This window comes from Schistocerca americana, chromosome 6, assembly GCF_021461395.2.
Source record: "Schistocerca americana isolate TAMUIC-IGC-003095 chromosome 6, iqSchAmer2.1, whole genome shotgun sequence".
NCBI lineage: Eukaryota > Metazoa > Arthropoda > Insecta > Orthoptera > Acrididae > Schistocerca > Schistocerca americana.
In genome coordinates, this window is record NC_060124.1 from 183,234,278 (window position 1) to 183,249,565 (window position 15,288).

Below are 15,288 nucleotides of genomic sequence, written 5' to 3' on the forward strand. Positions count from 1 at the left end.
CATAATTTTGGAAGGATTCCATCAGTTTCTCGAGGTGATAAAATTCTGTCAATGTGTTTTTTTAGTTTGCAATAAGGGAACAAAACGAAGTCTTTAGGGGATGAAATCAGGTCAATACAGGCAGTGAGAAATTGATTCCTCTATCAAATAATCAACTATTTTATGCCATGATGCAGAATGACACCAGGCTTTTGGTTGTTTTAATCTAATTTCATCAATGATTTATGGTAATCAGACTGTTATGAATCATTTAGCATTAACTGTTCATCAATGCCATAAATCAACTACTGCAACACATACATTGTAATCAAAGAAATAGCTACAATTTTCCTGTTAAGTGCTTTGTGAATGAACCACTTTCGTTTGTTTAGCTTCACTTTTTGAAACTTCAACAGTAGACTGCTAATTACGTTTCCAGCTTGCACAAACATATGCAAATTTTGTCTTCTGCTGCAATGTTGTATACATATTTTGCACATCCTCACCTGACTTTTTGAGCATTTCCTAACCCCAATTGACAAGAGGCTGTTTCTGAGCTTTGGCCAAATAGTGTAGAATCCATTGGGAAACGATCTCTTTCACAGCTACATGTTCTTGCAAAGTCTAAAGTATTGCAGTCTTTAATACACCACTACCTCACAGGAAGTAAAACTAAAGTACAGTCATACGCCACGACTGTCTGGAAGACCCCAAAGGATAGGTTCAGCTGCCACTGTGTGTGTGTGTGTGTGTGTGTGTGTGTGTGTGTTTTACATATTTATTAAATAATGAGGAGAGAAGGGAGAGGGGGAACCTGGTGCTGGCATAGCCTGCTTCCCCTGAAGAGCACTAAGGTGACTGCTGAGCTTAACGTGCCCATCAGATGGATGGATCACCAACAATAATGTTGCACACCCTCACTTCATGAGACACTGCAAAGTGGTCTGGAATTTAATAAATGACATTTGCTTGAACACTGCTGATTAGGGACTTTACGCCACCCTCCCATAAAGGCAGAGTGAAACAAGAGCATGCGGGTTACTTGGATGGTCACCCAGCCAAATACTAGTCGCCTACAATGGTGCTTAACTTTAGTGATCTGATGGGAATTACTATACCCACTATTGCTGTTGACAAAGTCATGTGCTGATCCTCATACACATAGCAACAACATTGCTTGGAACAACTAATTTTGGTTGACCATCACAAAATTTGTTGCTGACTGAATCGTGACTGCAATAAAATTTGTAAACCAGTTGTAAACAGTTCTTTCTGAAGGCGACAAATCACCAAAAGATGAATAAAGTGATCCGAGGCGTTGTCACTGAGCTAGACCTTTACAAGTATCATCCAAACACCTTCATGTGAAATTTTTCACATTGTTCCTTTAAGTGCGCACTGACAAGAAACTACTCTGCCAATTTCCAAGCTGCCACTTTTCTAACATTAACAATTTTCAAAACAATCTTAATGTCATATCCTCAATGACCCCCATCTAGTGGTTGTTTTTGGAAATTAAAAAAAAAAAAAAGGCACACATTGAAATGGTTGTACTTAGAATTGTCAGAAAGAAAGGAAAAGGTGGAGGGAATCATTATCAATGCGTAGCACGTTTGTCGAGTATTTGCACCAGATTGTGTTAGTGTATTACTAATTTTTGAATCTTCCCACTAATGTTTCATTAGGTTTGTTAGTCCTGTAGCAGCAGGTGTCCGATACTGAGATGAGTACATAAAAAAAGAAGAAAAAAGTGTCACTGAATTCCTCACCACTGAACTGTGACGATTCAAATCTAATGAAACAGCTTAAGGTGGCAATGGAGATGGCACAGTAGACGTCAGTAATGCTGAGGCAGTTGGTACTGCATTAAAAGTGGTGTTAAAAAGGATGAAATGCCTTAGAGAAGTTGTTATGCAATCTCTGTTATTGCAAAAGTAGTGCGATATGGGATTTGTTAAGATGTGCTGGCCTGAAGGTGACAATTTATCTGAACACCATTATCACTGGAGACAAGATGTCTCAACACTATGAGCTGGTAGCCGAAAGACAGTCCACAGAGTGGAGACATGCCAGTTTTCCAACAAGGGCAAAATTCAACACACAGGTCTGTACACAGTTTTCTGGGATAGGCGAGGAGTGGTTCTTTTGAATATCTTGGAGATTAAGGTAACTGTCAATTCAGAACTCTATATGGCGACAATGCTTAGGCCAAAACCACGAATTTCCAGACTTAGGCCAGAGAAGAAGACAAAGTTCTGCTCACAACACAATAACGCTAGGCCCGACAACAGTTTTGCAACCTCAGAACTCATTTCAAAATTTGGATGGAATGTTTAACCACATCACCTGTACAAGCTTGATTTAGCACCTTCAGACTTCCATCTCTTTGGGCCTATGAAAGATGGCACATGTTTTCCCAACTGAGATGCTGCTGCCAAAGCTGTAAGACAGTGGCTAGCCATTTCTATAAGAATGGCAAAGAGGCTCTTATTCATAGTTCGCGACAGTGTGTAATGAATGGTGGTGACTACTAGGACTGTTGATATTGTCACATAGAAGAAGGTGTAAGTAGATGAATGACGAACACTAACTTCACTTAATGAAGGTTTATTCAGCACTTGCACATACAAGAGTGCGAAGCAAACTGCCTCCGGCCAGAACACATACAGTATATATACAGCGGCAGAACATTCCGGTACAATGATTCTTCATATTTGTGGATACTTCTAGAATGTACTCGAACCGAATATAGAAATTAAAATTGTACAGTCCAGGTGAGATTTGAACTCACAATACTCCATGCAAGTTTAGTATTATCACTAGAGGCACCAGTTTTTGGCAAAGCGCGAAATCGTGAAATTTTCACGAAATTTTACACATCTTGTTGAAAACGCGAAACTATTTACTTTTAAGCCGAATCACGAAATAATTGACGAAACTTTGCAAAATCTCGTCAACTGAACTTAACTGCGGAAATTCAATTGGAGTTATGGTAATACAATCTGGATATCGATTGTACACCGTTTCGATATATATAATATATCGAGTATTCCAAAGACATTCTGCAATGTTCTGGCGGTGTATTCAGTATTGTGTGTTGGAAAAAAGTTGTGGATCACCGGTGCATTGAGTGTGGTATTTTGTGTTTTGTTTTCGTGCTACAGATAATTAATATGGTAGTGACAGTTTTCGACCAAGAAAAGGAATTTTCGTCAGAAGGATTTTATGTTTTAGACAAAAGTAGGAAGATACTTATGTGCAAATACTGCAATGTGCGTATTGAGTGGCAGACGAAGGACACGTGCCTGAAACACATTAATAACAGTTCTTCCCATAAGAAGAACAAGGAGAAGGCGCTAACAACTACTGGTATAAAAAGACAAGCTATGCTCACGGAAGTCACTGCAGCGGCAAAATGAGCGAAAAATGATAAAGAAGAATTCATTTTATTGACTACTCTAGCTTCCACTGAGGCTAACATTCCGATGGAAAAAGTTGATCATCCGAAGCTGAGAGAATGGATGAACAAATACATACCAGGTTTGTGTAATAATTAATTAACCGTCTGCTAATCGCAGCAAAGATTAGGTAATCTTGATAGCCAGTAATTTTTGTTGGTCAGAATAGGCCTATATTAAAAATAATTTTTCCTTGAGCACTCTCTTGAAAAAATTCTTATAATTGGGTAATGTGGTAATTTAATTCGATACATAATAATCTAATAGCAGTTATATTGACATTTTTAAGGTGCTGGAGAATTACACTCAGCTGGAAGACTACGGGAAGGTTACATACCTCGAATCATCAAAGAAGAAGAGGAAAGATTAAAAGAGTTTCAATTCTTCGTGATGAAACGACAGACAGAAAAGGGCAGTGTGTGTTCGTGGTTCTGATAAAAGTACTTAGTTGTGACAATGGTGCAGTTCAGAAATTATTTGCCGGGGAGTGAAAGTTATTGAAAATCCAAATGCTACAGAATGTGCACAAGCAATTATGAGTGTAATACAGAAACTTGAAATTCAGTACAGAAATGTAGCTTCTATAACTTCAGATTCAGCCCGTTATATGGGCAAGTGTATAAAAGCAGTTAGGGTTTTAGTTCCGGAAGGGTTAGTACACACACAATGCTGGGCTCATAAATTAAATTTGGTTGGCAATGTGTGGGCTGTGGAACATTGTGATTTGAACCATTGTGTTTTGCAGACAAAACACATCTTCCTTAATACCCGAAAGAGAAAGCATGCATACATTCAGTTCTTAGCTCAGAAATATGTAGGTGTACACACAAAAGCTAAACTTTTCCCTATTCCTGTCATCACCAGGTGGAACTCGTGGTTTGAAAGTGTCGAGTACCTTGGAGAATATCTCTGTGATATAGTAGAATTTGTTGAAACTGTTGAAGATGAGAGTGTAGCTGTCAATTATTTTAAAGCTTTGACTTCTGCTGACTTAAAAAAAAAAAAAAAAAAAAAAAAAAATCAATGCCTAGCTATTTTTCTTGTTGAGCACTGCTCAAAATGTTGCAATTTGCTGCTGACATTAGAGGGCCCCAAGATGTTGTTAATTCATCATCTGCAGTCTAAGCTTGATGACCTTGAAGAGCTTTAAGTTACAAGAGGATGCATTTCCCCCCCCACAATGAATTTGGCTACCTCAGATGCTTCGGCTGTTTTCACGGCTTTTGTAATGGCATAGTGTGCCAGATAATCAGTGCCAACAATAACCTATCTATCGCCACTAGCAGACGTTGGAAATCATCCGAGAAGGTCAATTCCAATACGCTCGAAAGACGTTTCGGCTGGTGGAATTGGCACAAGTCGGCCACATGGTTTCTGAGGAACTTCCTTTCTCCTCTGGCACTCGCGACAGTGCAACACATAGTGACTAACACTCCTAAATAAACCTGGCCAGAAAAATCTCTTGCGAATTCTATCTTATGTCTTAATAAATCCTAAATATCCAGCCTCAGGTGTGTCATGGAATTTCTGCAGAACATCTAAGCGCATGTGTTTAGGAATCACTGGTAGCCACCTCTTTCCAAACGGATCAAAGTTTTCTTGCAAAGTAATCCATCAACTACCTTAAACTGTCCTTTCACATCCTCTGACCAGTTCAAGGCAAGCATAGTTTGAGATATCTTGGCCTCCTCCTCCTCCTGCTCAGCAGAGAGATCCTGGAGTGCAGCGAGACATTCACTATCTTCATCAAAGTCTTGATGGTCTTGCACAGGGTTTCTTGAGAGACAGTAGGCATCTTGGTGTCTTCTTCCACTTTTTTACACTATGGTAATGTCATACTCTTGAAGACGTAGTGCCCACATGGCGTGTCGTCCTGTTGGATACTTAAGACCTGTCAACCAACAAAGTGAATGATGGTCATAACAACTGTGAATGGTCTTCCACAGAGATACTGTTGAAATTTGCACATGGCCCAGATCACAGCAAGACATTCTCTTTCTGTAGTTGAGTAGTTTCTCTCGGCTTTTGTATGTGTCCTAGAAGCATAGGCTATAACCTTCTCTTTTCCATCTGAAATTTGTACCAGAACAGCACTGATCCCATGCCTGCTGGTATCTATGTGTAGTTCTGTATGTGCTCTCTCTCTCTCATCATACAGACCAAGTACAGGGTCAGTTGTCAGAGCTTTTCACAGCACATTTAAAGAATAATGTTGAGCACCACCCCAGAAAAATTTAGCACCAGCTTATAACAACTCTTGGAGTGGCCTGGCTTTGATACAAAAGTCTTTGATAAAATAACGGTAATAAGAACATAATCCGAGGAAGCTTCTCAAATCTCTAATACTTTTAAGAACAGGAAATTCCGTTATAGATCTCACCTTTTCTGGGTCTGGCCACGCACCTTCATTTGACAAGGTGTCCAAGTATTTTGATTTCTTTTGCTCCAAAGAGACACTATCTTGGATTAAGTTTCAGTCTGCCTTGTTGGAGACACTTAAGAATGGCCCTCAGTCTCTCTATATTTCCATCAAATGTCTCTCAGAATGTCATCTAAAGAACAAAGACACATCGTCCACTTCAGATGCCTTAGTAGATTATCCATCATCCATTCAAAAGTTGCTGGTGCATTACACAAATCAAACAGCATTACCTTAAACTCACACAGGCCTTTAGAGGTGATGAATGCAGCTTTCTCAGGATCAGCCTCATCTACTTCGATCTGCCAATAGCCCGAGTACATGTACATGGTTGAGAAAAACTTAGCCCCCTTTAGACAATCTACTGTATCGTCAATTCATGAAAGAGGGTAAATGTCCTTTTTAGTTATCTTATTAAGCTTCCTGTAATCAACACAAAAGCGCCCTGAATGATGTCAATCATCATCATTTTCTCTACCTTGTCACGAATTATTTGACGTTCGATTGCTGACACACGGTATGCTCTCTGGTTTATTGGTTGATAGTCTCCAGTGCTAATCTGGTGCTTTTTGTATAATTAGCTCCTCACCTATGTATTGCAGCATTCGGAGAACTCTTGAAGAATGGCAAGTAGCTTCTCCTGTTGTTCCTTAGTCGAGATCTGGTGATAGTTGAGCTAGATCTTGTCTCGTAGTGGTAGTGCCAATTTTGCCCACAGACTTGGCATCGGAGGTTTCTATGACGCTCAGCTGTTCTGCAATTAACGGTCAGCATTTCTCGGGAACAGTTAACTATCCACAATTCACCAAGTCTGTTCTTAAACAAGACGACAGAGGCTGGAATGACCGAGTTATTCTTTTGTGGTGTGCTTCTTTTACATTCCACTAGAAGATCCATGGGTTGCTGCATCACACAACATGTGACAGTTAGCTTTCTAGCGCTGACTGCAGGAATGATCACTTCATCGAGCATACAGCCTCCACACACTCGAATGCGCATCTTCCTGTCCACAGTATCTCATCTCGTCTAGCATAATCTTTGAGCGACCACAATCTGTAAATGCCTGAGAAGCTTTCAAGAAGTCCCATCCGAGAATGACGTCATGATTACACTCTTTAAAGACAACGAATTCTAAGGTCTGTGTATGGCCACTTATACCAACACAAACAGTACATCTTCCTGTGTGTTTTACATATTTCCCATTAGCCACCTTCAGTAGAGATTTTTTTTCTGTCGATGAACACGATTTTCTGCAAATGGCAACGGTACTTCTTCAAAGTGACTGAATATGACGCTCCAGAGTCCACAAGAGTTGGGCTGGTCGGCCACCCATGAGGGTATAGACATAGTTTCCTATCATTTTTGTAGTGATCGAAGGCAGAGGGTATTTTTCTTCAGGAGCCTCACCTACAAGGAAGGTCACAGCATTTAGTTTTACAGATTGCGGTGGCTAGGTGATCGGCTGGAGCTTCTAAACGGCGAAAGAGACCTTGATCAGCGTGTTGGGGAGCATCCTCTCCAGAGGCTAGCTTGCAGGGATGGTGACCTACGTCGTCCTTCACCCACATCATCTTGTTCGTCTTTGTCATCCCAGAGTTGGCGTCGGCTAAGATCAGTCTGCTGTCTTCTGGCGTCATCAAATATCCGCCACATTTCTCGACAATAGCGCACCACATGTCCTGGCCGCCCAGTGGAAACATACTGGTTGGTTATGCTGGGTCCTCCACACATCTGCCTCCTTGGTACCTAAACAGGTTCCTCATGCGGCATTGTGGAAATGTACCTCCGCCTGAATCTCGACTTTTTCACCGTTTAAAGGGAAATGAAGGACAAGAGAATGGGTTCAATGTCTGTTCCACTTCCTGCCTTATGACCTCTTGAAGCGTCTCAGTTTTTTGCTCTCCGTGCAATCCAAGTGCCTTATGAACTTCCCCTTTCACTATCCGACAAAATGTGACTTTTTTTGTTGCTGTAGTTTGATATTTATTTTCTGACAGTGGCTATCGAGATGAATTCCATGATGTGTAGCAGTTAGGTCTTAGAGGGTCAAAAAAGTTGCATGAAAGTCCATTTACAGAAGGTGTTCAAAGTGATGACTATCGGTATCAATGTAGTGCTGCAATCTTCTTATCATGGACTGAGTGGTATTCCTTATCACACCAGCACTTATCGAAGCATATGCTCTGATAATTCTCTCTCAGATATCTTCAGGTGCAGTTGGGACATCTTTATAAACAATGTCTTTTACGAATCCCCACAAGAAAAAATCCAAGAGGCATCAAGTCTGGTGAACGAGCCGGGTACGACATCTCCTTCGTGCCCAATTCAACGATTTGGGGATTGTTTCTGCAACTCATTTCTAGCAATCAGTGAAAAATGTGCCAGACACCCATTGTGTTGTACCACATTCTCTTCGTTGTTCCTAAAGGTATTTCTTCCAATAGCAGACCTAATGTTTCTTGCAGGAATGTGGTGTTCTTCCTACCATTAAGGTTTCCTTCGATGAAGTTGGGGTGTATAATTCTGTCCTCCAGAATCCCACACCATACATTCACTGACATGGTTTCTGGAGTGAAACTTGTCGTAGCCAACATGGATTTTCTGTTGCCCAATAATGCATGTTATGCAAATTAACGTTTCCATGGTTTGTGAAAGTAGCCTCGTCAGTAAATGAAATCAAATTAATAAATGTGTCATCCCTCTGAATCTGAAGTTGATCCTATCGTCAGAATTCATTGCGACGCATGCAATCTGTACCAGTTAATTCTTGGTGGAGACTGATATGGTAAGAATGATATTTATGGCGATGCAGAACACGAATAATTCTACTCTGGATTATGCCAGATTCCCTTGCGATTTCATGCGAACTAACACAAGGATCTCTAACCACAGTGGCAAGAGTACCAATTTCCATTTCCTCATTAGTAACTTTCCTTTGCCAGATAAATTTCCGATGCATTAAAGATCCAGTTATTTTTAATTTACTGTACACATTTAAATGTACGACGTGTAGGGTGAATATGTTGAGGACATCTTTCAGCGTGTAAGTCTCTAGCTCTAACTGAATTTCGTTGGCATTCTCCATAACTAAGAAGCATATCGAATCGTTCTTCAAAGGAGTACATCATTCACATTCACTTGATTTGACGACACTAGTCTTACTGTTCCTATTAGTGTTGTATTGCGAAACCGCCAAATGGTGTTTACATGTCAATGGCACGTTAGATGGATATGCCGTATTTGGCGAATATTTACTATTTGCATGGTATATGAGAGAGAATTGTCGGAGCATGTGCTTCTATAAGTGCCGAAGTGATAAGCAATACCAGTCAATCCATGATAAGAAGATTGCAGCACTGCAGTGATACCAATGGTCATCATTTCGAAAACCTTCTGTGAACCGATGTCCACGCCACCTTTGACTTTCAGTGATCTAACTGTTACACATCATTGGATTCATCTCGATAGCCGCTGTCAAAGTAAATACCAAACTATAGCACCCCAGAGACCCCAACTAGCAACAAAAAACCAACAGCATATTATGGCCCCTGGTGTCCCATGCAACATTTGTCCCACAAACTTTTCAGCTACTATCATACTTATTCAATGTGGCAATAGTTAGTGACTCACCCTGTATACAGGGTGTTACAAAAAGGTACGGCCGAACTTTCAGGAAACATTCCTCACACACAAAGAAAGAAACTATGTTATGTGGACATGTGTTCGGAAACACTTACTTTCCATGTTAGAGCTCATTTTATTACTTCTCTTCAAATCACATTAATCATGGAATGGAAACACAGCAACAGAACGTACCAGCATGACTTCAAACACTGTTACAGGAAATGTTCAAAATGTCCTCCGTTAGCGAGGATACATGCATCCACCCTCCGTCGCATGGAATCCCTGATGCAGCCCTGGAGAATGGCGTATTTTAGCACAGCTGTCCACAATATGAGCACGAAGAGTATCTACATTTGGTACCGGGGTTGCGTAGACAAGAGCTTTCAAATGCCCCCATAAATGAAAGTCAAGAGGGTTGAGGTCAGGAGAGCACGGAAGCCATGGAATTGGTCCGCCTCTACCAATCCATCGGTCACCGAATCTGTTGTTGAGAAGCGTACGAACACTTCGACTGAAATGCGCAGGAGCTCCATCGTGCATGAACCACATGTTGTGTCGTACTTGTAAAGGCACATGTTGTAGTAGCACAGGTAGAGTATCCAGTATGAAATCATAATAACGTGCTCCATTGAGTGTAGGTGGAAGAACATGGGGCCCAATCAAGACATCACCAACAATGCCTGCCCAAACGTTCACAGAAAATCTGTGTTGATGACGTGATTGCACAATTGCGTGCGGATTCTCGTCAGCCCACACATGTTGATTGTGAAAATTTACAATTTGTTCACGTTGGAATGAAGCCTCATCCGTAAAGAGAACATTTGCACTGAAATGAGGATTGACACATTGTTGGATGAACCATTCGCAGAAGTGTACCCGTGGAGGCCAATCAGCTGCTGATAGTGCCTGCACACGCTGTACATGGTACGGAAACAACTGGTTCTCCTGTAGCAATCTCCATACAGTGACGTGGTTAATGTTACCTTGTACAGTAGCAACTTCTCTGACGCTGACATTAGGGTTATCGTCAACTGCACGAAGAATTGCCTCGTCCATTGCAGGTGTCCTCGTCGATCTAGGTTTTCCCCAGTCGCGAGTCATAGCCTGGAATGTTCTGTGCTCTCTAAGACGCCGATCAATTGCTTCGAACGTCTTCCTGTCGGGACACCTTCGTTCTGGAAATTTGTCTCGATACAAACGTACCACGCCAAGGCTATTGCCCCGTGCTAATCCATACATCAAATGGGCATCTGCCAACTCCGCATTTGTAAACATTGCACTAACTGCAAAACCACGTTCGTGATGAACACTAACCTGATGATGCTACGTACTGATGTGCTTGATGCTAGTACTGTAGAGCAATGAGTCGCATGTCAACACAAGCACCGAAGTCAACATTACCTTCCTTCAATTGGGCCAACTGGCAGTGAATCGAGGAAGTACAGTACATACTGACGAAACTAAAATGAGCTCTAACATGGAAATTAAGTGTTTCCGGACACATGTCAACATAACATCTTTTCTTTAGTTGTATGTGAGGAATGTTTCCTGAAAGTTTGGCCGTACCTTTTTGTAACACCCTGTATATGTACTGAAGTGCTTCTCGCCAAAACTAATATATCAGAAAGTAATACACAAATGATGACATTCAGACAGTGGTGAGAAAAGGTTAATAAGCACAGACATTGGTAACCATAATTTTTTTTCTGAGTGGACCAAATGGCTCAAATGGCTCTGAGCACTATGGGACTTAACATCTATGGTCGTCAGTCCCCTAGAACTTAGAACTACTTAAACCTAACTAACCTAAGGACAGCACACAACACCCAGCCATCACGAGGCAGAGAAAATCCCTGACCCCGCCGGGAATCGAACCCGGGAACCCGGGCGTGGGAAGCGAGAACGCTACCGCACGACCACGAGATGCGGGCCAGAGTGGACCACCTTTGATCTACATAGCCAACTACAGATTGGACAACACAACTATTAGTAAGTTCTCCTCTCACACATCTATTTCAAAAAGACTTTTGTAATCATATTTTTTGTTGAATCTACATTTATGAATTCTACTCACTTATCTTAAATTCCAGGCTTTTTAAATTATGCTTTCAGTAGCATAAAAAGGTTAAAAGAAATTAATTTCTTTCAAGTTTCTTGTTGTAGCCATTTTCACAACAGACATATATTAATTGCAGTAATTAAAAAAGTCTTTCCTATGCTGCACATTATTTTTTTTGTTTTACTTATGCATTCGGACATATTATGCCTCTTGAATGTCACACACTAGTTATAGATTTAATACAGCCCCTGGAAGTTTTCATAATCAAATGGAAAAGTTCTTATGGTTTAGGTTCTAATTCTTTATTTTGCAAATAAAAAGCAGCCATCTCCAATGTGGAAAACTGGTTGAATGCTTGCAGTTTTTATCAAGGTCACTGTTTTCGAAACACAACACTCTGGGCCTAGAGCCTTTTTTCTGTTTCAAGTGTAAGTGTGTGTGTGTTCAAGTGTAAGTGTGTGTGTGTTCAAGTGTAAGTGTGTGTGTTCAAGTGTAAGTGTGTGTGTTCAAGTGTAAGTGTGTGTGTTCAAGTGTAAGTGTGTGTGTTCAAGTGTAAGTGTGTGTGTGTGTGTGTGTTTTAAACAGTTTTGCTGTTTTTGTTTATTTGTGTGGCTTTATGTGTATTGATTAAGTTGCATACATGCACACAAATCTCTCCCCCCGCCCCTCCATTATACACTTAATAGAGGAATAAGATTTGTGATCATCTATTTTTGATTTTTTTTTTGTATTATGTGATTAATTAGTGTAAACAGTGAGTGGTTAGCTATGTTCACTTTGTCATTTAGTGGTAGCTTCTTTTCTGCCTTTGTTTTGTATATGAAAACAAGCTACTACTAAACAACCAAGTGAATATAAGTAACCACTCACTGTTTACACTAACAGATAATCGCAAATACCATTCCTTGCCTATGCATGCATGCATGCATGCATGCATGCACGCACACAAATATTACACATACAGTCAAATAAAAACAGCTGAAAACAAAAACTTGGAATGTAAGCAACAGTTACAAAAACAAATGTAACTCTACACACAGAAAATGGCAGTTAAAGTGCTATGTTTCAAAAAGAGAGTGGCCACAAGAAAAACTGTAGGCTTTCAAACAGTGAGAGAAAGTTGCTTGGATTACAAATAATGAATTAGACACTGATCTGTAAGTACCTTTCTATTTCATTGTAACACCAACAATGAACTGATTTGAACTGTAACTTATATCCAACAACAACAAAAAAACGTGATGTTCCAGGATACCTACTGAAGATGCCTTGTTAAAAGAAGCAACACACACGAGAGTTTAAGTAAAATAAATAATGTGCAGCATGCACAGCGTTTTTCCCTTTGTAAATTACTGCAATTTAATTTCTTTCCTTAAATACTGTTTTATAACAAAAATTGTATTTTTGCATGTACTCTCTCTTTAACATTTCCTCCACTCTTCCAGCATTTAAACATCCTATAAATTCATCTGCAATATTTTTTTAAATTTTTGTCTCCTCTCCATCTTAAATTACATATAAGTGTGTGTTTGCAGTGTCCGGGAGCTATTCCTTTCCTTTGTACATTTACACATACTCCACGTAGACTTACGTGTTGTTACGTGCTAGTAAATATGTATGTTGTATGGTGTCCGCCATTAAGCCACTTGGCTACTTCCATGACGGAAAGATTAAGGGTGGGGATTTTCATTGGTTAGGCGTTTAGACCACATCAAAACTTTGAATCTGACAGATGTGTGTTGGCTAGTGCTTGTTTGCAACTTATAACTCATCACTTTATAATATTCCAGACACTGTGGGACCTTGCTTACTTGATTAGTGAATATCAGAAATTGTTTCAGTCTTCAGTCAGTGTAACATTCAGTGAATTCTGGAAACATTCAAAATTTCATGTTTATTAATATTCCAAAATCATGTGGAACTGACCTGATACTCATTTCATTAGAAATATATCATGTTTGCTGCACGTTTAATATATTTTGGACAAAATTCTAGATCAATTAGTTTTATTGTTAATATTTTTATATAAATATCATTTTCTGGTAAAAGCAATATAGGGAAGGTTCATGTTTTGTTAGACCCTGGTCAGGTTACTCTCAGACAACATCGTCTCCCAATATTTTAGATGTGGTACCACATAACACAGAGATGACAGCGATTTGTTATAATGAAATATTAATAAAGTATTTTAGTAACCTAGAAATAATATAAAATGCTTAAGTAGGGTCTTTCAATTCTGCAACTAAAACCATAATGGACTGCATTATACTAATTGAATGCTCATAATTGAGGAATGTTTCAGTCCTACTGGCAACAAAATGTTGCTATTCTTGGCATCTGCATGGAAAGAAAAAAAAAAAAAAAAAAAAATCATAAGTTTACTAACTTAACAAAAACCAATTGCCTGAAGGTAATAATTACACCCATTCCTTACATTATTACAATAGTGAAACTACAATTATCTGAAATTCAATTTACTTACTTATACGAGGGTAGCTGCTCTATCTCAATTTTTGCCAGTCCACGAGGCTTGGCTTCACCCAATCTCTCTGCCAAATGGAGCAGAGCTTCATAGTTTTCAGTCTCTGTTGAATCAGGGCTACCCAAATCAGCTTGACTGTATGGTGACAATGGAGCATTTGAGAACATAGCACTGTAGACAGAAGTGAAAAAAATAAAAAATATGTAGTTTCACCATAAAACTGTATAATTACAAAATTCAAGCTACAATGGATTCAACAATTCAATCTAAAACTTATTCAACTTGACGAACTAGCTCTAACTTCTAAGCTTCATAAATACAACAGAATTCCCCTCCTCCATAAAATGTCATTTCATGGAGCATGACGTACCACAAAGGTACTGTCTGAATGGGTAAATATGATTTACATCATGTTCGGCCTGGAATCTCATTGACTGGAGTATAGTTATCTTCAGTGATGAGTCCCACCTCGAACTGAGCCCTGATGACAAGTGAAGACATGTCTGGAGATGCCTGGCATAGCAATGGGATACCAACCTGATTGTCATGTGCCATATGGCCTGCGAACCAGGAGTAATGGTCTGGGCTGCCATTTCATTTCATAGTAGGACCACTCTGGTTGTCGTCCATGGCACCCTTACAGCACAGTAGTATGTTGTTGATATTCTACGCCCTATTTTGTTGGCCTTCATGGCATCCATCCTGGACTTACATTTCAGCAAGAGAATGCCCATCCACACACAGCATCAGTTTCTACTGCTTGTCTTCGGGTTTGCCTAATCTTACTCTGGCCAGAAAGGTCCCATGATCTCACCGCAGTTAAGAACCTTGGAGCATTCATTATGGGAGGGGCCCTTTAACCAGTTCAGGATTTTGATGATTTATTGATTTTAGCACACTGCAATACTTGGTATTTTATAAGTAATTTAACACACTTATAAAATGTGTATAATTTAAAATGAGTAACACTAAATAAGCTAATGACTTGGAGTATGAAGTAGAAAAGATAAATTCTAATATACGGTATATCAAATTATTGAAGATTTTTACACTGTTCAATCACTTGGAACTCAGCCAAAGTTCAGCTTTTTTAATGCCAAACTTTTTTTCCTACAAGTTTTCCTTCCAAATCGTCTGCTTGAGTTATTGTAGATTCTTCGGGCATATAAGAGGAAGTAGTGTTTCCTGTAACGGCAGAAAAAAAATTAGAAGCTCTTGTACGATGAAGGAAAGTAGAAGTTAAGAATGACGTACAAACTTTGTTGGA

General features: G+C 39.7%; 1 protein-coding gene across 5 annotated transcripts in view; it reads right to left on the reverse strand.

Annotated features, from left to right (window-relative positions):
• Window positions 1–15,288, reverse strand: part of LOC124619249 (RING finger protein 44-like) — a 120,098-nt gene that overhangs the window by 13,723 nt on the left and 91,087 nt on the right. For all 5 annotated transcript variants that reach the window (XM_047145509.1, XM_047145508.1, XM_047145505.1 and 2 more), the window contains one exon: window positions 14,022–14,192. In XM_047145509.1, the coding sequence (XP_047001465.1) occupies window positions 14,022–14,192 (171 nt within the window). The remainder of the gene's footprint in view (window positions 1–14,021; window positions 14,193–15,288) is intronic.